This window comes from Serinus canaria, chromosome 14, assembly GCF_022539315.1.
Source record: "Serinus canaria isolate serCan28SL12 chromosome 14, serCan2020, whole genome shotgun sequence".
In the NCBI taxonomy this organism is placed as follows: domain Eukaryota; kingdom Metazoa; phylum Chordata; class Aves; order Passeriformes; family Fringillidae; genus Serinus; species Serinus canaria.
The window spans coordinates 11,005,157-11,027,851 of record NC_066328.1 but is presented as its reverse complement, the minus strand read 5'-3'; the positions used below and the strand labels follow the sequence as shown (position 1 = coordinate 11,027,851).

Below are 22,695 nucleotides of genomic sequence, written 5' to 3'. Positions count from 1 at the left end.
TGCTGCCGCCCCGCTCCCATCTCCTTCTGCCCCATTAACCCCCGGCACGAGTCCCGGCGACAAAAGGGCTGCAACCTGATCCGGGCTTGATTGAATCCCTATTGTTCTCCCGGCTAATTCCCGCTTGTCCTCCCTTCCCCGCCACGGGCAGGAGAGGCCCGGCTGTGCCGGTGGGGGTGGCTGTCTCTTAATTGCTTAAAAACTAACTGCCCCACCATCCGAGCGCCGAGGAACCCGCAGCAGGTTGGGAAGGGGTTGCTGTTCCTCGGGAAATGAATGCATTTAATTCCAAGTTTGTCCCTGGGAAAATGCTGCCCACCCTCGTCCTAGGCATGTCAGGAGGAATAGCAGGGCTTTTAAACAGGGGATTAAGGAAAGTGGTCACTTTTGACTCAGTAGGAAAAATCCCTCCGTGACGGTAATGAAAGCCTGGATGATATAAGTATCTTCTGGTTCACAATAGCAATTAATATGGTAATATTCTACTATTAAAGATGCTAACATTAAGATGGAACTTGTACGTGGGTAAAACATTTAATAGAGGGGAAAATGCATTCCTCGAGCATCAGGTAACAAAGTCAAATGGAAAAGGGGGGAAATTAAAGTATCTTAAAATAACAAAGGCCTCTATATAATTTGGAAAGGTTTTTAATACTCCCTTCCTCCTCAAGGAAAACTTGAGGCACTCTGAGAAGTGGGTATTAGTGAGTGCAGGACGAGGGAGTTTGTACTGGGCAGGGAGAGCTGCACTGGTGGGATCCGAGCCCTCTTTGGAGACCAAATGCAATGGGGACATCTGCAGTGACCCACTGGAGCAGCCTGTCCTGGGACAAAGACACTGAAGGATCACAATATTCCAGAAACGTGGGGGCTGGAATCTGCATTTGGAGAGCTCAGGTCAGAGCTCTGCTCCAGGCAAGGCTAAGTTCAGAATGAACCCAGGCTGACTGTGACCTTGTGATGCAGAGGTGAACTGCACTCCCCAAGGATGGAGGTCCCAGGACCTCTCAGAGCTCTGTCCTGGTGCTGCACCACATTGACCATGGTTTGTTTCCCCCCTCACCCCCTGAGCTGCCTTGGGGTCCTAGTCCCATGCAAACACCCCAAATAATGATTGTATCACAGGGAACAACAAAATCCTTGGTTTCTGCTGGAGAAGGAGGATCTGCTCACCTCTGCCCTGTGAATCCACTTGGTTTGATCAATTTGCCAAGCAGAGGACAGACACAGTTATGCAAAAGTACTCTCTTAGCAGAGTTTTTAAAGTATCAGTCTATTTGGAAGAAAATCAGAAGGCACTTATTTAAACTACAGCCCACACTTTGATTATGATGAAAGCATTTCCCTTTTTTCACCTTTGTTTTCAATTAAAAACAGTCAGGATTTAGGTTTTTTTGTTTTTCACTATGATGAAAGTAATTTGCAAAGATAATAGTATTGTGGGAATAAAGGAACCTTTCAGCTGATCACTAGAAGAAGCAAATATTTACCAACTGGCTCTGATGATGAATTGGAGACTGATTGGAGAGTCTGATCTTCATCCTGGCTACAGCTTTGCTGACTTCATCAAATCTGACCATCTTGGGTTTACAGTTATTTTTTCTCTAAAATTTAGTTTTCCTGGGAAAAAAAAGTGTTCTAAAGTTTGCACTATTGCATAATTTATTTAAAAGAAACACTGCCTGGCTGATGCCAAGGATTCATGTAGGTCATTCAAGCTCCAGTCTGCCCAGTCAGCTCAGGTTCCCTGCTCCAGGTTCCCTCCTTACATGTCTTTTCCTTCAGGAAAGTTGCACATGCAAAGCCATTCCCAGGGTAAACCCTCTGCTAAATTCACAGCTGCATAAAAGCCGTGCATCACAGGAAGAGGAGAATTCACTTGCACCAAAACTGGAGGAGATGGAGAGGAAATGGCACTGAGGAGCCAGTGCCAGTAGAAGTGTCATTGCCCTGTGCTGTCCCTGTTGCAGGTTACACCCCTGTGTGTGCTGCTGGGGATGCTCCCTGACCCACACTGAAAGGATCAAGACAGATTAGCAAAAGCTTTGTGTTTATCTTCAGCTCATTCTGATGGAGCTGAGTAGGGACCAGCCCCTCAGTCCAGCAGGCAGGTCTGCAGGGAAAGGGACCCTGGGCAGTGAGAGTGAGTGATGGCAAGTGACCTCTTCAGCTGGGAGGTGTGTGTTGGTAGCAGCCCTTTGTCTTTCCCTCAGCCTTGTCTCCCAAAAATCCCCCCACAACATGCTCAAAATTGGCTCTGTTGCAAATAACAACACAGTGATGACATGACACACAGCAGTGGATTAAAGTAGAATAATAACACCCAAGAAAAGTTTGTCTGTTTAATTCTCCTTCTCTTTCTCAATTTTCCTTCACTCTCTGCTGTTATTTTGATATGAGCTATTGAAGACAACAAGGAAAATGAGGACCCTTCAAACAGCTGCTCCCCTGGAGCCAGCACGATGGGAGCTGAGAGACAGCTTGCCCCCAGCACTGTTCCCAGCTCTGCTGCTAGAGGTTTTTGTGGGTAAAGGTGACCTTTCTGTCCTCTCCCACCCCTGTCAGCTTGTCTAGTCTGTGTCCAGCATCTCCTGGTGGAGAGCACCTCACCATGCACGGAGGGGCTCAGCCCTGCAGCAAAGGGGCTCTGTTGGTGACAAGGCTCCATCAGCACGGGGGTTTCACCAGCAAGTGCTGTGGAATCAACTGTACTGCAGATAAAGATGTAGGAATAGGAAAAAAGAGCTGCTGAAATTGAGTAGTGGAGGACACTGAGAGAGGAAGAAAAAGCCTCAAACTTTAAAGGCAGTATTAAAACAGGGCATGCAGAAAGTGAAGTCAATTAGCCAAAAGAATCGTTTGCTGACGGAGGTCGTTGGGCCAAATTCCTAAAAGGATTCATGAATCGACTGAAAATACCCTTGGGATAGCTTGAATAGGGACTGAGTTACTGAAGGGCAATGCCCCAGATGACCCAGGAGACCCTTTCCAATCCTACAATATAAACAATGATGCCATTAACATTTGTACTAAGTACCTGCTCGGGCTCCCATCCGGAGCAGGAGCAGAGGCTTCGAGATGCTCTCTGTTCCCTACCTTAGCCCAGAGGGCATCCTTTAGGTACCATCCCAGCAGTCAGGGAGTTATGGATAACCCTCTTGACAATGGTAGGAGCAGGGAGAGGCCACAGAGATCAGTGGAAAAGCCAGATGGAAACTGCAGTGCTGAAAAGAACAACGGGGAGAAAATCATCAGTGAGCAGAGACCCAGGGCACAGGGGCCTTAAAGGCCAAGTAATGCTGAGGAGGCTCTTGCAATGCACAGGGGGACAGGGAAAGTCAGGGGAATCTGCAGAGTGTGGAAACAAAGCTAACTACATACCCAAAAAACAGATGGAGTTTGGACAGGTTAGGAAACACAGCAGGACTGTGGGTCTCACCAAGATGTCCCACCAGGACGCTGAAGGTGACCCTTGCCATTGAGGTGTGCCACCCAGCTGTGGAGCAGTGTACAGACCCCACATGGACCAGGGACTGTGTGTGGTACTGACTGTGGTAAGGGAAAAACCAGTTTGTCATTAACTGTTTCTCTTTTCCTTGATTAGACCTGAGTGAAACGACACCCACGGTGTCACCGCTGGACATTGTCCTGGGAGGTGGCAGACCACTGTCACACCTCACAGAGGTGTGCAGGCTTCATGTGAAGGCAAACCTGCAGCCCTAAATCTCTAACTTGTAATTCAAGTACTGAGGATAATAATGAAAACAAGGTTAGATAAAAACATTCACTATCAAAATTTAATTATGCATCCACAGGCTGAGGCTCATTATTCATCCTCCAACCTGGAAACAAATTAGTCTAATGAAGCCATGAGTTAAAATGGAGAAAGGATGTAAAGGCTGGAGAATATTTATGTCTGTGCTAGTGTGTCAAAAGCAGCACTGAGCTCTGGGTGCTACATTTGTCACTGGAATCAGGTGCCTCCTAGATAGGGTGCATATCCAAGACCTGGATTGTGCCATGAACAGGAACAGTCACTCCTGAGTGGAAATCTGAAGCAAACAGAGATTGCTCAGATGTGGGGGCTCAGTACAGACACAGGGGCTCATCAAAACCAGATGTGATCAGAGCCCACGGGTCTAAAGAAACCCAAATACCAGTGTCAGCCTCCACTGCATCAATCTGACTTGAGGGACATGTTTTGCTCTGGCACAAGCTCCCTGGTGACAGCCAGGGGAGCCCCATGGAGAGTCTGGCTCCAGTGACCTCTACTAAATGGGAAACCAAATCTCAGGGGCTGGGAAGAAAAGAAATTGGTAACGAAGTACAGTGGGATGGCAGCTCTCTGTGGGTTTATTGTGCAAGTGTTTAAGCAGACAAAGGCTATAATTAACTGCCCAGGAATGTATAATCACAGAAATGAAGGTCTTTCGCTCTGCTCCTTCCCTGCAGAATTTGGGGAGAAATGAAATTACATCACAGGAAAGGGAATTGATCCACACTTAACCCACATCCTCTGCTGCATCCCCCAGCACCCCCAGGTTTGGGCTGGTTGCTTTGGCCACCCATAAAAGTCACCCATGAACTGTAACTCCTGGCACAAGCAGCTTTGAGGACAGTTACAGGCTTTTCCACTGCACACCATGGCAAGGCTGCTGATATATAGCCCAGGTCTGAGCTCTGCAGCAGAGTGCAAAAGGTTCAAGCGACCTAGTAAAGACCGTGCCAGTACCAGAGAACAAGTCCCTGTAGGCCTTTGGCTGAGCCATTCTCACTGCTTTATTCTCTCACTCCCATCCTAATGTGCTTAACTATAAATGACCCCTTTATTTTTTATATCTCCATTTCATTTTTCCCCTTCTTCCAAGAAAGCAGTAAAAACAGGGAAGCCAAGAAGCAGAGCTCTTATTGTAAAGTGAGTGCTGACACAGAGCAATTCTGGGGACCTCGCAGCTCACGGTGAACATTTGTAACACCAAGAGGAGCCTCTGGGCTTCTCCTCTGAGAACCAAGCCTTAATCCTGCTCCCAGGTGCCCAGAAAAAGCCTATTAGGATCACACAGGCAGAGGTGAGCTGCTTGTGGTCTGGAGCCCTTGACATTCTGAGCTTGGCACTATTTTATTTCCAGTTTTGCTGGGTGTTTTTTTCCTGTCCTGGGGTTCTACCCAGGGATGGCAGATTGGGGGTGAAGACAACCCAGCAGAGCAGGCCCCCTCTAACAACCCCCCCCCTTTTGTGCTCTTTGTCTCCAAAATGCAGAAGATGCTCAGCCACCCTGGGCAGAAGGACAACATCTCGCTGTTTATTAGTATAATTTTTAAAGGTGCCTCATTGTATTTATTTGCTGTGTGGTTAAACATTTATTATTTATATTTAATTTTCCCAGATTCAAAGGGGCATCACTAGTGGCTGAGTGTCTGCAGATTCAGTGCAGCTCCTTCACACACTTATTTATGTAACCTTGGCCTCCCCCGAGGGGCTCCCGTTTCACGATGTGCCATCGGCCTCTTAATTGGCCTCACAGATCACGCCTTCTCCTTGGCTCACCCAGCTCCCTGTGACTCGTAATTTCTAAGATATTAAATGTGCTTGAAACAAAAGAGTTCAGTGAATTAAAGCCAGGAAATTTCCTATCCCTCCTAAACCTCTGCTGCCAATTCCCTCTCCACGGTGATGGCCAGACTGGGGTCATCACCGTTGGTCTGGAGGGCTCAGGGAGGACCAGGCTGTGTCCTGGGCAGGGTGTGGACATCCCAGCCATTGCTGTGCCTGGATTTGCACCCAGCTGTGTCTTCTTGATAAGAGCATTTGGCACTAATTAGTCTCCAAGCAGCTGATTAACCCACCGGGATGTATGGAAGCTGTTCCTGCTATAGGATACTACAAGAGAGGCAGGACTCTCCTTGATGGACAGTGGGTGGTGGGATGGGGGACACCCATCCTCTGCCTCTGAGCCGCCCCAGAGCCCCCTCTCCCCACTCCTGAGCACTGTAACTCTTACCCAGATAAAGGTTTGGGTACCAAACTTGTAGGGACAGTCAGGCTGGGCCTCTTACAAAGACAGACTCTGGGCTCTAAAAATGCAATTTCCAGAGCCATGGAGACCAGGAACTCTCATTGGCATTTCCAGAGAAGTAAAACCACGCTGAGACACCAGCTTTGGATATTCCTTTTGTGACACACCTTCCTGCCAATGCACCCCAAGCGTCTTAGGGGAACATCTGATCCAAAGATGCTGCATTTCACTCCCAGCCAGCAACCCTGATGCTTCATGAACAAATGAAACTGCACTTAAAGCTATTAAACTTTATTTTAGACAATACAGATCCTGTAGCAAGGAGTTCCACATGCCAGCAACAAGGCGAAGACATCTGGACAACTCAGCCACATGAGGTTTTCAGAAGGGTAACCACACATCTGGGTGAAGGGGGCTGATAACCCCAGTGCATTTTCACCCAGTTGCCAGCTGTTAGAGAAACTTCACTCCCATAGGTAAAGCTATTTCAACATTAATGGTTTTATACCTTCTCCTTAAATATATCCCAGGTTATACTTGGAGATGGAGTCTGAGAGTAAACATTGTTATGCTGGAGCTGTCATCTGTGAGTAATCACAGACCTAATTGAAGCTGGCCAGCCTATTAAATAAACATTCTGCATAAACGAGGGAGCAAAGAAATACCCTTTAGTTTGGTAATAGTTGAAATGATGGAAACCAGTACCTGAGTCAGGAACCAGGGAGATGGTGTTGGAGTGGCAGGAGAGACAGGGAGGGAGGTTTTCCCCAAGCAGCAAGAACCAGAAAGCACCAGCAACCAGCTTTAGGAGGGAGAGCAAGGAGAGTGCTTCACTGGGGCAGGGCAGGCCTGGATTTTGGGCACTGCAGCCTGGAGGAGTCTGGTTTTGTTGCATCCAGGCAAACAAGACTTCCCATCACCTACTGTTAATAGCTGGGCTAAGGCTCACAAAATTGCCTAATAGAAATCATCCTCCCAGCATCAAATACTGCCTAATCACCCCACTGAAATGGGCAACAACACAATCTTGCAGCGTTTCTCGTGCTCCTTGGGGAACCACCTAATCCTCCCTGTTGTCTGCCAGTTTTTCCTTGTCCTTGAGAATTTCATGCCTAGAAACAACTACAGCTTTGGAGAGCTTTCAGCACTCACTGTTTGGGGCTCTCCTCTTGCTGTAGTGCCAGGGGGGCACAGGGGCACCCCAGGCTGTGCTCTGGGGCTCGGAGTGCAGAGCAGGCAAATCTTCACCCCAGTGAGGCTGGCAGCATCCTGCCCCTCCTCACCCTCCCGCCAGATGTTGCGCGGCTGCGCGCGAGCGGCGCTGCCTCTCCGGGAGGTGATGAGAAGAGGGTGATGCACCGAGGTGACATGCTCAATTTCCCTCCAAGATGGTGCAGCCACAATAACATTTCTCCTGCTGATGGTGTCCATGTGTCTCTCCCTTTTCACTGGAGCTGTGTTCCACACCAGGGTGTGGAAGGAACCCTCTGCTCCCTGAGCCACCCCTGCCTTCCTGGGGAGGACGGGGTGCCTGGCCTGCCGTGGGTAGTTTAAGAAAAACACTCTCCCAGTGATCAGTGCCTGTATGAAGTAGATGTATGGTTTCAATTCTGTCCTTGAGCCATGGATCATTTAATGTTGTCAACACATATACATCCTTCTCAAACATCCCACTGAGAATTTCTAGGGACTGTAGACAGCTTAAAGCTAGCGTTACAGCAGCAGCAGCAGCTTCATATTTGCTTTCAGATCCACGTGCATTTTTTAATACTAAAGCTTGCATAATTGCTGTTGAATTTCTAAGCAACTTCTTCAAAGGGGCAGAGGCACATTAGCAGTGGAGAGCTGGTGGTGGAGCAGAAACAAGGCCTGGTGTTGGCTTATGGTTTCCCAGCAGCTGCTCAGAGATGATGTTTGAGGAGCCCTGAGGAAGGGCAGGGTTGGGACCTCCCAGCTCGGCGTGTGCTTGAGCATGTTTTCTTCCTGACCATCGGGGCACCTGGCATGTGCTGCCAAGCAGCCACTGATGCTGCCTGCATTAAAAACGTTTTAGTGATGCACTTATTTCACCAGGGAGGCTTGTACTGACATCCTGATTTGAAAAAAAAAAAAGGAGGATATGGTTCTGCCACCTTCTTTTTGTTTGTTGTGTGAGAGGTCTGGATGTGCCTAGCACAGCAAGGTGCTACATGCAATGAAGATTCCCTGCCAGGTGAAGGGGACATCACAGGGCTGATTGAGGCAGGGCTATAAAAGGGAAGACAAGGTGGTTCCTCACTCCAAGAGAAGGATCTCCTGGCCTTTCCCAGCTGGTGGAAATGGAGTTGCAGCTGGGTAAGGACCAGTATCTTCTGATTTTGCATATTGCAGTTTCTCTGGGATGTCCCTCCAAGGTGTGCTGCTGCTGATGGGAAGGACATCAAGCCCTGACTGGGATGCCCATTACCCCAGCCTCAGTTTCCCCTGGGTAAAGGGCAGTGACCACCTCAGGGAGAAGGTCACCCTCCTCTTTTTTAGCTGCCAGCTGCTCTCTTGGGTGCTGAGGGAAGAGACCCTGCTGTCTGCTGGCTGGAGTGGGAGAACAGGAGGCTGTGGGTTTGCTGGAGAACCTGCACCAGGCTTCTCCTGAGAGGTGTGGATGAACCTGGGTATCCAAAGGCTCCTCTGCCTTTGGAAATGCAGACAGGCTGTGGGTGATGGTGGCTCCCTGTGCACCCAGCATCTGGGGTTGGGGATGCAGGGCTCTGCTGCAGCCATGGGAGGCAGCTCCTTCCTTCTTCCCCTGTGAAAGGGCATTTCTGGGGGAGACACCAACCTGAGGCACTCCCCTGTGCTGAGGGAGTTGTCACCTCTCCATCCCCACTGCTGCCACAGGGCTCTGCACAGTCCTACCTCCAAAGCACCTGGTCAGCTAAACTCCATTTACTGTGTCTTTATTTATTATATTGGAGCCCGGGGTAATTACTTTATAACTCTGAACACTAAATATCATTTGTCTTGTTCCAGTAGGTCCAAATCTTTATGAATTTTATTTGATGCTTGCTCCCTTCAATTATCTGTCATCAGAAAAAGTTTACTGCTGCTGCAAAAATATCAATTTGCCAGAGGTTGCAATACATTTACTCCCCACCTCTGTAATTTACAAACTTACATTCTCTGATTAGAAAGAAAAATGGCTAATAGAAGAAATATTCATGCAAAATCGATACTGAATAAGATGCTGCCACCTTTTGGCTTAACCTAATTCTACATCTGGGGCCAAATTCATCCCTGGTGTAACTGCTTTCCTGGGAGAGTGGCTACAGCTGCCCAGGAGCTGGCTGTGAGGGATGGAGCAGGATGGGAGATGAAGCATGAGCCCAGGGGCTCAGCCCCTGAGTGTGAGCTGGGTCTGGGGAGGTGGGGTTGTGTGGTTTGCAGAGTCTGGTAAGAGAAAATTTTCCACAGCTGTGTGTCTGCAGGAGAAGTTTCCTTCCAGCACACCCAGAGCCACAGTGGAGGCTCTTGGAAGGTTTTTCTCCCCCTCCAGCCATCCAGGAGGCTGTTCTTGGAGCTGCATCCTGGACACAGGGACCAGTCTTGGGCTGTGGGCTCGAGTCCCTGCTGATGTTCTGGGAAAGGGGGACTGGGATGTGATGAGGCTCAGCACAGGGCTGAAGCTGTTTAATCAAGCTCTGAGCTGCTTTAACAGTTCCTCTGAGCTCCTAGGCAGCCTCCACCCCGCCTGACAGTGCAGCACAGCAGGACTGGCAGCACTGGGAGCTCCTGGATGCACTTATTCTTCAGTTCCATGTCACTGCAACGGGCTGTGGAGCCCAAGTGCTGCTGTGCTTTCAAAAGGAAAGAAACCAGAGTTTAATTTTCATAGCAAAGATATTCCAAAGTGCTAAGTGCTACAGCAGAGCAATTGCAATGCTGCTCTGTCTCCTTGCCCAATGACACAGGGGTTTTTCAGCTGAATACCAGCAAGCACGTGATTAAAAGCTCTCAGGATGCTGCTGTTGTGGGATTTCCAGCAGAACTTGCTCTTTCTCTCATATCTTGCCCCTTTGTTTCCCTGAGTTCAGGGCAGAGTCTGAATTCGGTAATTGCCACCTGGATTTGCTTTGCTGTCTTCCCAAGGAACTTGTTTGAATAAATTGAATTGGCAATGTATTGTTCAGCCAGAAAGCATTGTGTCAGGAATAATGTAGGTATTTCCAGGCACTCTATTACTGCTCTGAGCACACTGCCAGGGACAGCAAACCCAGGCAGGAGAGCTCCCTTTGAGCTGCTCCCTCTGCTTGCTCTTCTGAAAGAAGCACAAGGTTTTTGGCTGGTTGTTCCATGCTCTAAAGCAAGAGCAGAAGGAGCTGTTGGAGCTTCCTCAGCACATGCAAAACCCCTCATCCATTGGGGAACTTTCATTTAATATATCCCTATGGCTTGCACTTGCGTTTCCTTCACTAAAGTAGACTTGGGTGCAGCAGTCACTTTGTTTTCCATGGAGCACCTGAGCAGTCAGTGGCACAGATGCCAGCATTAGGTTTGTGTCAGCAGAGCTCAGGGCAGTGTGGTGGGGATAGACAGGTCCTGGGGGTGAACCCCCTGAGAGGAACAGGGCACTAAGCTGCAGGTCTTTGCTGAAAGACCCCAAGAACTGGGTTAGACTGAGGAAACTCAGCATTTGGGAGCTCAGAAGACTTATCAAGGCACTAACCAGACGCTGGGCAACTCCTTGGTTTTGGGGCTGCCCTGGTGCTTCTAAGATGGAGGTAATCTGAATATGTCAAGGTATGGAGTTTAAAGTTCCTCAGGGATATAGGCTCACCTGAATCCCTCCTATCATGTCACAATAATAATAAATCCTTGATATTTCAAGGAACAGATACTGGTTTACAACTTTCCCTTTTTCACTGACTTACAGGCATGGCTTAGTGCTGGGTTATGATTGGACCTGATGAGCTTTAAGGTCTTGGCCAACCTAAAGAATTCTATGGTTTGATGACCAAGCTCTGTGTGAGAAATGAGCTCTCCTGCCTGCAGGTCCCTGGGGGGTGGGGGCACAGCCAGGGCACACCACCAGGTCAGACACACCAGCATTGTGCCACTGACACCTGTCCCAGTGCCAACAAACGACTGTGCCAGCAGGGACAGTAGCCCAGGACCCCCCCGAGGAGAGCAGTAGGCAGTGGGAGATGGCACCACCACTGTGCAAACCTTGTGCCTGTGCTGTCAGGTGACCAAATTCCTCAGGAGATGCGGGGGGCTCTCACAGATGAGTGGTCTCACCCCCGTTCCATGGCTGGTACAGGGTACCACCTCCTCCCTCAGCTGGGCCTCACAGAAAAGAGCGCTGCCCAGTTATTTTAACCCCCCAAAACCTCAGTGGGAGGATTTCAGCCTGCCAGGTGAGCGGGGTCCTGCAGCAGCTGCGTGGCCGCAGAGGTGACCCCGCCGTGCGGGTTCGCAGGGACATGGTGCCACCTCGTGGCACGCGGCTCCGGGTGTCACACGTCCCTGTCCTTGCGCAATGGACATGGTCCCAACGGGAGCATCATCCTGGGGGTGCTCCACCATCTCCAGGGCTGCTGGTGCCTCCAAGGATGGATGGGCGGGGGAAAACAAGCAGAACAGCCAAAATTCTTCTGCTGTCCCCTAGTCCCAGTGTCATCTGCAGAGTGGGTATGACCCAAATCAGAGTCATCACTTCTGGAGATGATTTCTTAAGGGCTGTCTGCCCACTGTGGGATTCACCAACTAAGGGTTCCCTCTTCCCTGTCCTGTTATTCCCCCTGGATCTGTCCTTTTCCTTTTGGCTCCCAAGCTCTGCCAGGAAACCCCTGCTCATCCTCTCCTGCTGCCCTGCAGATGACCCACTCATCTGTACCAAAAATGGGTTTGGTCCCCTCCTGTGTTGACAGCATAAAACAAACGCCACTTATGAGAGTTCAGGTTTTGTTCTTAGTGCTACAAAAGAGGAAGAAAGATGGGTTGATTTATCTAGATAAAAATAAGAACATTAAACACAATACTGAAGTATGGCTCTGTTACTAAATAATCACCAGATTAAATTCTTTAGGAATAGAGTCTTGGTTTTTAGTGAGACTCTTTAATTCAGAACCAGCAATGAAATTAATAAGGAGTATATTTAGGGTTTAACTTCCCTTGCTAATTGATGCAATCATGGCAGTGCCTAGGAAATTTGGGGCTCAGTAGTGCTGGACTGGGTTCTGTCATGCTGTTTGCAGTATGGACTCAACAAAAAGACAATTGTTATTCCAGGAAATCTGCCATGGAGATCCCAAACCTTTTTCTGCTAAGTAAGACGTTAGAGTTTGATCAGTGACCAGAAATCACCTGATGAGGGATTTATCTTCCCTCTACTTTTAGAAAGGCTATTGCAATGATTCCCACCCTTTGAGATAGCCTTTTCAAGGGTACCCGCTGTACCCATCCCACTGCCAGCTTGACTGCTCTCTGTGCTCTTTACTTTTGGGTTGGGGCATGGCCAAAATGATTAATTAACAGCAAACGGATTAATTCTGCTGATTTTTTGTTCCTCCTGTATGGATCCTTCCTGAGCGCTCTAAAAGAGGGTTGGAGACATGGTGGGTGTCAGAGTCAGTGGTAGATATGGTGGGGCTTACCTCTAAAACACCAAATATGAGATTTGCCCCAGAAGGCCAAGAGCTGGCACCAGGAGCATTTTATCTGTGAAGTTCAGCTGACAAAGCCAAGGGTTTGTTTCATACAACCCAAGGAGATGATACAACATTCTTTACAGGCATATATCACAAAACTTAACCTCAGAGGTGTCCTTCCTAGTTTATTTCATAATTTAGGAGGAGGTTTTCAAAAGGAGACTGTTCTACTGAAGAAGTGAGCTCCTGCTGGTACAGTGGTGTCTGTATAAATCGGGGGCTGCCGATGAGCCCTCAGGCACTTAGCAAGGATTTTCCAGGGAGCCTAAGGGCTGATACACACTTGAAACTCAATGGGATTTAGGTGCCTAAATGCAGTAGGCAGCTTGGAAAATCCCAGCCTTTGAAGTTAAAGTAGGCACTGACAAAAAAAATGGCTAAAACCCCATAAAATAATAAACGTCAGACTAATGCCACCATGAAGGCAGTGGGTGCTCTGAGTTGTGCACCTGAAACAAGGCAGTGGCAGGTGGCCACCAAAGGCAACCAAGTGCATGAAGAGCTCCATCCCTGGTGTCTCCTGCTCCATCAGGAATTGCAGATGGGTTTCTCCACATCATTTCCCTTTCTGATGGATGCCTACCTGTGTGGGAATGACCCAGGACATTTGGCTGGGGACATACAATGTGCAAGGAAAACATTAAAAGTGCTTTTTTGGTTTCTTGGGGTTTTTGTTTTTGGTTGGTGGTTTTTTGGTTTTTTTTTTTTTTTTTGTGGAGAAGAATCTTTGGGCATTAAAAGTTGGAGAACTCATCTTCATTATTTCTCTTTAAAGTTAGTTATGAATTGAGAATGGCTCTGCTCATATTTCTCTTTTATTTGCTATCTCCCCAGGCTAAAGTGTTGTCTATTTATCTTACAGATTAGGTTACTTTTTATGGGGTTCCTGCTATTATATTTCACCTCTAACTTTGTTAGTTTGTGTTTGCTATTAAATTACGTTGAATAAAATGGGCGGCTGAAGGACATTTTTCAGCTCCATCCTGAAATGAGGTTCTTAATCCTGTTTCTGGACCTGCCCCTGTAACCCAGCCCACAGGGACACAATCAGGTAGGTAAGAAAGGCAGCAGAGTTTTGTGTCAACCACGGGCTCTGCAGGGTGAAGCTGCAGCAGAGTCGTGCCTGCAATGCCAGTGGGTTCATGTGCAGTGATTTTGGAGGCACCTCTTTAGGAGCAGGTTCCAATAATATTGACATCATCACAAGATAAGATCCAGGACTAGTTAAATCACAGCCTTGCAACTCAGTGCTCCTTTGAGGATTAGAAGAAGTCGCTGAGCTGTCACTCTAAAGCTGATCATGGACTTGTTTAACTATGTCATCCCATAAGACAGCCCTTTCAATTATGTCAACCTGTCTGCTCTCCCTAGACTCTAATTTTAGAGCAGCAGTAGCTAATATTCCTGGAAAACTGATCCACTTCCACAGATCTCTCCTCTCTGTCTGCTGCTGTTAACAGAGTATCCTGTGGGGAGATGGGACTGCTTTCCTTCCCCTCCTGTAATAAACCTAATAAAAATAGGTACCATTAGTTCCTTTGTGTGTGGTCTCTTTAAGACACTTATCTGAGCTGTGTAATGGAGATGTCATGTCTCCTCCACAGAGGGATCAGGCAGCATCACAGGGTCACTGCAATAAAAATAAAATCCAGTTTTAAGAGCCTGGTACGAAATTATGAGCTGAAAACCAGGACATTGGGATTGGAGTTCAGAGACCTGGAAAAGGCAAATGAGAGCTGGAGTAACCCCAATGTTAATGCCACAGCAGTGGCTCTGCAGCTGGAGCAACAAGCAGGAGGACTGCAGGCAACGAGGTGGCCTTGGGGACACCAAGGACAGGGGACTCATCTGAATCTTCTGGATGGTGTTGGGAGAAGTTTGGGGCACACAAGGGAGAGAGGAGGTGGACATGGCTGTCCTGTCCATGGGCATCTCTGTGCTGTGCTGTCATAACCCAGGTGCTGGAAAGGGGACAGACCCTCCCTGAGAGACAGGATGGAAGCACATCCCTGGCTCCCCATCCATGCTGTGCCTGTAGCTGGCAGTGATGTGGGACAGCTGTTCCCCTGCTGTGCCATGAATGTCCTCTTCTGAGGGGTTTTATCCCCCCCTTTAGGATGCAGTGCAGGTCCTAAGGCAGACCAGGCTGGTGTGGTGGGATGGACAGTGATGTTTAATCCCCTGACAAGAGGCAATCCCATGGACTGCAGAGAGACAAAGGGAATGACAAGGAGAAGAGCATGGGACATGGGGAAAAGCAATAGACCTCCTCCCATAAAAACTAGAAAGGAAGTAGAAGGGATGGATGGGGAAAGAGGAGGCAGAGAGTCCATGCACATGCAAGGGAGGGAGAGGATCACCATCCATCCCACCCAGTGTCACCATTCTGGTGGCAAAGGGGCCCTTTGTGGATCAGTTATGTAAAACCAACACTCCACAGGCTGCCAGGGAACGGTGCCTCCCCCAGACTCCAGCAAGTTAGTTACACATAGCTTTCCTTTCACAAATCCATGTTGGCTGCCCCTAATCAAATTCTGCTTCTCAAGCAATTTCCCTTGCTAATTCCTCCCAAATCAGCCCTAACTCACCTATCCCCTTTGTCACTAAGCTAGCCAGCCTCTAATCACACACTGCACTGTGTGATCCTTCCCCAAGTAATACAGGGTTCGGCACTTCCCTCTGGTTCTCAGCAGCCTAACCTGTCAGGAGCAACCTTCTAAAAATATCACTAAAGACCTCAGCTAATTTCTAATCCTCGTTTCTATTAAGATGCCTGCCTGTACTATGTGGGTTTCCAGACTTGGGATTTACAGTCTTCGTTAAGAGCATCTAATCTGTGCAGAGCCATTTCTGTTGTTATCCACCAGCAAACTCCTCCCTTCTCCACCATAAAACACGATCCCTTTGGCAGCAGCTCTCCAGCCTGCAGGGCACTCTCAGCCAGCCAGGGAACACACCAACCTCTTCCTCTCTGCTTAGCTCACCCCACTGTTTTTTGGCAAGCCTTCCTGGGGAGATCACAGGGATCCCACTCCTCTCAAGTACTGGGTAGGTGCTTTGTAGGGAAAAAAAAATAAATCAGCCTTCAAGCTCAGCAGGACATGTGGGTTTTTTGCACCTCTGAAGATTTTGAGTTGTACAAGGAAGCTGATGCATAATAGAGCCAAGCTCTTGAAGTACCTTGAATAACCTGACTTTCTCTTACTATTTGTATTTGGATATCTCCTGCTGTTTCCTTTTTCCATTTTAAAATTCACCTGTCCCAAAATGCCAGAATCAACCAAGTCAGAAGAACAGAAGAAATGGGGGAGAGTGCCATGCTCTGGCTGTCCCCTGCCCAGGCTGCCTCAGGGCAGGTTTTGGGTGTTCCCAGCAAGGACGTGGCACAGCCGTCCCAAAAGACCCCAGGCAGCAAACACCACAGTGGAGGTTGTGAAATCAGAATTTACCCTTCACAAACCTGTGGCAGAATGCAATGCTCTGTCAGCTCAGCTGTTCTGTGGAGTAAGGGTTTACATGAGGACATTTGGTAATTTTATGAGTTTGGGAGAGAAAATTAATTGAAGAATGGGCAGAGTGTCTGGCTGATGACATGGTATCATTTAATCCAGCAGGACTGTGCTGTTGGGAAGTGCTATAAGCTGGCACCCATAGCAGGAGTCACACGAGTGCCACGTTGGTGGGTGACGTGGAAGGTGGAGCAGTGGCACATGCCACTCCTGGAGGTCAACAGCACAAAGTGGCCTGTGCAGGCAGCCAGCAGCACATGCAATCCCAGAGCCCTCCTTTGACCTCATGACTCCACTCTGTGTCTGAGTCATGCACCACAGTACAGTCAGGTGATTTCCAGGGAGAGCAGGGGCAGAACAACACTTTGTAATTTCTCAATCCTGTAGCAAATGTCATGACATCACCAGCCCTCCCCTGTTCTGTATGAACCCAGCATTGTCACACACCTCCAAAGATCCATGATTCTAAAATACACCTTGATCTTAAAGTGCCTTGTCAAAGTGAGACAAGCACTTAAAACAGAGACCGACTGAGGAAGTTGCTGTTCTCCATTACCAACTCCTGCCACCTCTACCCTGAACTCATCTCCTTGCCCTTGTCCTGTTGCCCCAAGTCTTTTCTCGCCCCAGTGCCTATCTCCATCTTTTACTCTTTTACTCTTTTACTCTTTTACTCTTTTACTCTTTTACTCTTTTACTCTTTTACTCTTTTACTCTTTTACTCTTCCCACTATTGCCATTCCCAAGCTCCGCCCCCCACCGTGACTCAGCCGCCCCCTGCCTCTTATTGGCCGCTGCCCGCGCACGCGCGGCGGCCAGCGGGACACGCCATTGGCTGTGGCGTCCGTGACGTCACGGGGCGGGGCGCGGCGGGAGCGTGACTCAGCACGTGGCTGCGCTGACTCAGCGCCCCGAGCCGATAAAGCCGCGGCGGCCGCGCCCGTCCCGGAGCCGGGCTCTTTGTCACCGTCCCCGCGGCGAGCCAGGGTTCCCGTGTGCCATGGAGCTGCCGTGGCTGGGCGAGCACTGCTCCGAGCGCTCCTGCAAACAGCTGGGTAAGTGCGGGCTCGGAGCGAGCCCCGAGCAGGGCCCGCCCGGCGGACCCGACACGGAGGGGACCGTGTGTGCTGGGGGCCGGTGCTGTCCCCGAGGCTGTCCGGGCTGCTGGGAGTAGTGCCAGATGCCAGTGCTGCTGCTGTGGTACCGCCTCAGCAGGGCTAGGGAAAGAGTGATAGCTGTTGATCCTGGACGTGTTAAATTGTTAAGGAATGGCTTTTCAAGAATATCGTACTTTTTGAAACTGGGTTTTTTGCGTTTGTACTTCATCTCTTAGCTCTTGGCTAGTTGCTCACTAAGGTTTCTGCATTCAAGGAGCTCCTGAGCTGCTTATGGCTTGTCTTATGCTGCAGGTAAAAAAAGGAAAACTTACCACTCTTGCTCTTTTAATATATGTGAAGAACGATCTAATCTCTATAGAGATAATTGGATTGTGGCTCGACAAATCTGCTTTAGAATTTATTTGTAGACTTTTGTCTACAACCCCTTAGAGTTGTTAGCTTTGTTCCATAAAATGTTTTCTTTTTTTTTTCTTCTCCCAGATTTCCTTCCTCTGAAATGTGACGCATGTGGGGAAGTGTTCTGTAAAGATCACATCCGATACGATGACCACAAGTGCAGCTCTGCCTACAAGAAAGTGAGTTCTGTATGATGTGAGTCATAATTCACCCTGCAGAATTGCTAAGTCATTTGTTAGGGCTGCTCTGAAACTTCACCTGTGCTTTCAATAAAAGTGGATGGGAGAACCTCAAGATGCAAGTTAATGATACACCTGGATTTCAAATATATAAAAAGATAACATTTCAGCGGTCAGAACTGTTAGGTTCTAGTTTTTTTCACTTACAGTGCATCCTCCCAGAGAGCAGTGCTTTATATTTCAAGTAATGTATTGTGGTCTAAAATCTTCTAGGGTCCAAGTCCTGTAAGTTGAAGAAAACAAACATGAAACTACAGAAGAAAAAAATAGGAAAAGTGGGTCCAAACTTTGATCTCTGGCCTGTACTTGGGCTTTGAAGTATTCAAAGGCTGTAATTTCAGAAAAGCCAAAAGTATATTTAAAGTCAACTTACCAAATACATTGCTACAATTGGTTTGGCAAAGCATTTCTGTGTGGGATTTGGATGGGGATTCGCAGTTACTGTTGTGAAGTGTATCTTTAAAAGCATTGGCAAATGGGAACATGAAACATTTAGGAAATATATAGGAATATATTTCTACTATCTATGGGTAAGAGAAGGGGAAGGACATAAAAATTGTGTTGGACTTGTAATGGTTGGACTTGATTATCTTAAAGGTCTACTTCAATCTAAGCAGTTCTTTCATTCTGTGATGCTGATCTGTGCTGTGTGTTCTTAGAATGTGCAGGTGCCAGTGTGTCCCCTCTGTAACACACCTATCCCAGTGCAGAAGGGAGAAATCCCAGATATTGTGGTTGGAGCCCACATAGATAAGGACTGCAAATACAACCCAGCACAGCAAAAGCAGAAGGTAAGAAAACTGCTGCTGAAGTCTAAGCTGCCTTCTTGTGCCTTCAGCCTGGTCATGGCTCACAGAAAGCAAACATTGCCAACTCCCTGTCCTCTCTTACTCAGATCTTCACAAACAAATGCACAAAGCCAGGCTGCAAAAGGAAAGAGATGATGAAGGTGGTTTGTGAGCAGTGTGGTGGCAGCTTCTGCATCAAACACCGGCATCCTCTGGATCATGACTGCAGAGGGAGCAGCCAGCCCATCTCCAAGGCAGGGTGAGCTGGACTTGGGATACTTCAGCTCAAGATGAGGTCTCAGGGCTGGTGTCAAGGCTTGGTGGGGAGCTTGGACAGACAGGCAATTCTGGAAACTACTGCTCATGTCCATAAAATAGCCATGATTTCCTCCTGTGTCTCAGGCTGAATTTCTGACGTGTCAGCCTTAATTTCTGAGCCAAGAGAAAAAGCTTGTCAAACATTTTCCTGAATTTTCAAGCTTACCTGTGTCAGTCTCTCCTAACTGAGAATAGGCACTGGCCAACTCAAGCACCCTTTGAGGTCTAGGTCCACGTATTAGAATCCTAAAGCTCTGTCCAGCACCTTGAAGTTACCAAGAATAATCAATACCCTGAGAAACCAAGTTTGAACTTTATGTTAATAAAAAAAAAAAATCTGTCTTTTGCAGGCAGACATACCTTGACTGTTCTGTGCAGTAGGACTGCAAAATTTGTGCGACAAATGCAGCTGATTAAACTGGATGGAAGAGTGAAAATACAGAGTGTATAGTTGCTGAGCCTGGTTGTGTTTGTTTGTAGATATGCAGCTCTGATGAGAGCATCTCATCCCACCTTTAAGTCCCCAGGAGCAATTGGAGTGCCATCTAATGGGAATCGTCAGCACAACAGGTATCAGGAGAAAAACTACAACCAGTCTGGTGTCCACACGGTGTGGCAGTGCCACTTCACACCTCTGACTGCTCTAGAGCTGGTGGCTGACCCATAAATGGTGTTGGGAGGGCAGTGGGGGCTCTGACAGCACAGGTAAATCCCTGCTCCTCTATAATAGAGTGACTGAAGTGGCCTCATAGACACAAGCATGGGGACATCAAATTGTATCTGCAGGCTGGTCTCCCACCTGCTCAGTGAGAGGTTTGGCCAAGTTCGGGGAAGATGGTGTGTCATCAGAGTGAGGAAAGCACAGCAAGCACCTGACTTAAAATAAATGGCCCAAGCCCTTCCCTGGCATGTTGTAGCTCATGTGACTGAAAGTTCCAGTTGTGCAACCCTTACAGTGCATTCTTATGTCTTACAGGTGCAGATAGTAGAGGCTCTTCACATCTGGATCAAACTTTTAAAATGAAGTCAATATTTTCTCTCTCTCTTTAAATTTCTATGCAATTCACTTATTTTTGTATCATAATTATGCATTCAATAAACTGTTACCCTTTCAAAACCATTGAAATTTGTTCCTATATTTTAAATAAGAACTTTAATATTATGAAAAATATTTGATGTAGGATGTGAGATGATGGTGGTAGGTAGAAGATTACAGTTGGTAAGAAATACAGATAGATTTGCTTAGGTGATGCCAAGCCTGAACTAGGAATCTCCCATAAAATGTGAAATATAAGCCACTGTCATATGTCTCAATCCTTTTGGAAGTGTTCTGGCTCTGCATGACAAACATCCATGTGAAGCTTCCTCTTGGTTTCTGGATGTCATTGGAAGGCCTTTATTTATGAAGCCAAACCATCTTTTTTACAGGTCCTTTTTCAGGTCCTGTCTGAAGGCTGGTGCTCGCAGAGGCACATGCAGTATAATTATTCATCAGTTATTGGCCTTTAGACAGAAATCTAGATTTGCAGGAATATATTTTGTGGTTTCAGGGTGAAAAGGAAGCCAGAAAAAGTAGCATTAACTGTGTCTTGTGTAATGTGAAAAAGGCCAAAATACAGCATTGTTTAGGGAGGCTGCTCTTGCTGTCTTCCTGAAAAGCTTAAACAAGTGAAGTCATGGCAGATAATGCTCCATCTATTATCCTGATCAGCTCTCTTGGCTCTTTAAAACTGCATGAGTATCCAGCTGCTTAGCTTGAGGCCTGAAATATTATAGGTTGATGAAATGGAAATGTGCTGTTAATGAACAGTGCTAATTTCCCAGATGGGATCTAAGGAGACCTCTCATCCAGCTAATTGTGAGAAAAATGCCAGGGCTTTCTGATGGTGTCAGGGGGTCAAGACCTCAATTTCATGTGTCATTGGAGCCATTCCTCTGCATGCTGGGGCTCCTGGGCTGCAGTGTTGGAGCAAAACTGTAGCCCCTTCAATGTCCTGCAGTGCAGCTGAGGTGTGAGGAGAAGCACTGTGCTGAGTTCCCTGACCTGGGAAAAACCACCTTTGCTGATACTGTAAGAGATGGGAGTGCAGTTAGTGCATGTGCTTTGTACATCTTTGGGGGTGCTGCAGGTGTGCAAAGATGGTTGTGTCTCTTTTTGAATAGTTTAATCCTTGGGGTGGGAATGCTGCCTGAGGAGGAGATGTGGATTTTTTTGGTCCTTTATAGGGACAGCATGTAAACAATCAACACCTTGAGTCTCTGGTCTTTCCTAAGAAAGGACAGATGTCATTTCTGTCCAGCACAGAACAAGTATCTGTGCTATCCCCCGTTAATCTTTGACCCCGTGTGATTTCTCATCCTGGAGAAGTTTTTGGAGAAGATCAGAGCTAGCTGGCCAAACTGAACACATAAAATAGATATGACTTACACTGATCACATAATCTATTTTTTTGCAATCCTGCAGCCAAGATTGTGATATGACAGTATTTGTAATACTGTGTTTAACCACAGGATGTCAGAATAGGATATGCAATAACAAAATCTATTTTAGGAGGTCTAATATTGGCACAAAAGCCAATTAAAGCTCAAATTACAGCTTTAGTTTTTGGTACTACCACCCTCTGATTATCCCGTGTACCAGCACCCTAACTCAGCCCTGGCACATTGCTATATCTTATATACATTTTATATTTTTGGTGTATAATTTCTAACCAGGCACCCATTCCCAAATGATGCCATGCACCCTAGTGGTGCTTTGGGAAGGGAATTCCAGGTTCTGACCGTGGTGTGAGGACACGGCCCAGGGGAGAGAGGCTCTCCCAGCCCAGCAGGGATGGCTGGGGGCAGGAGGGCACCTCGGTGTGGGGAGGAGGAAAGCAGAGGTTGTCCCTTCCCAGTGTTTGCCAGCAGCATCTGCTTCCCATCCAACACCTCAGCTGCTGCTGGGCTCCAAGCAAAGGGAAACAACAGCCCTGTCTCACACTGTCCTGGAAAAAAAAGTGTCATCTATGTGGTGTATGTGGTAAAAATTCTGGCCTTTAAATTACCACGGGGACTTGGAATAGTTTGTGCATGGGGTATTTATAGAAAACGAAAACATGGAAACCAATTTGCTTCCTGGAAATTGTCCTCGGAGGTGTTTTCTCCGTCTGTCAAAGCACACCCTTGGCCTCTTCCCACGCATTGCACAAGACCCCATCAGGACACGGGTACTGCCGTCTCACACTTCAGGATCTGTCAGGATCTGGAGCCTTTAGGATCTGCGGGCTCGGAGCCGTTCTCCAGAGAGCCACCCCTCAGTGTGTCCGCAGCGGACCCCAGGCCAGCCTGCTGTCACCAGCAGCACCAGGGAGCGCCGGGCTGGCTCCCACCGGCTGTCCTGCGGTGTGGGGAGGGGGCTGCCAGGATGCGTTTGGATCCCGGCCAGGCTCCGGGGATCCCTGTCAGGATGCGGGTGGATCCCTGCCGGGCCCTGGGGGGTCCCAGCCGGGTGCGGGTCTGTCCCTGTCAGGATGCAGGTGGATCCCTGCCGGGCCCTGGGGGGGTCCCAGCCGGGTGCGGGTCTGTCCCTCTCAGGATGCGGGTGGATCCCTGCCGGGCCCTGGGGGGGTCCCAGCCGGGTGCGGG

The 22,695-nt window shown here is 48.1% G+C and overlaps 1 protein-coding gene across 4 annotated transcripts; it reads left to right on the top strand.

Moving 5' to 3' along the window:
* Window positions 1–17,092: 17,092 nt before the first annotated feature.
* On the top strand, window positions 17,093–20,163 carry ZFAND2A (zinc finger AN1-type containing 2A). Of its 4 annotated transcripts, XM_050980304.1 has the most exons (6): window positions 17,097–17,264; window positions 17,808–17,902; window positions 18,622–18,753; window positions 18,858–19,009; window positions 19,549–19,638; window positions 20,045–20,163. In XM_050980304.1, exons 1-6 carry the CDS (start codon window positions 17,210–17,212, stop codon window positions 20,052–20,054), a joined length of 534 nt encoding a protein of 177 aa, XP_050836261.1. In that variant the 5' UTR covers window positions 17,097–17,209; the 3' UTR covers window positions 20,055–20,163. The 4 variants fall into 4 exon arrangements, with proteins under 4 accessions (XP_050836260.1, XP_050836261.1, XP_050836262.1 ...); XM_050980303.1 differs by lacking the exon at window positions 20,045–20,163 and having other exon boundaries at window positions 17,093–17,264; window positions 19,549–20,030; XM_050980305.1 differs by lacking the exons at window positions 19,549–19,638; window positions 20,045–20,163 and adding an exon at window positions 19,419–19,526.
* Window positions 20,164–22,695: the final 2,532 nt, after the last annotated feature.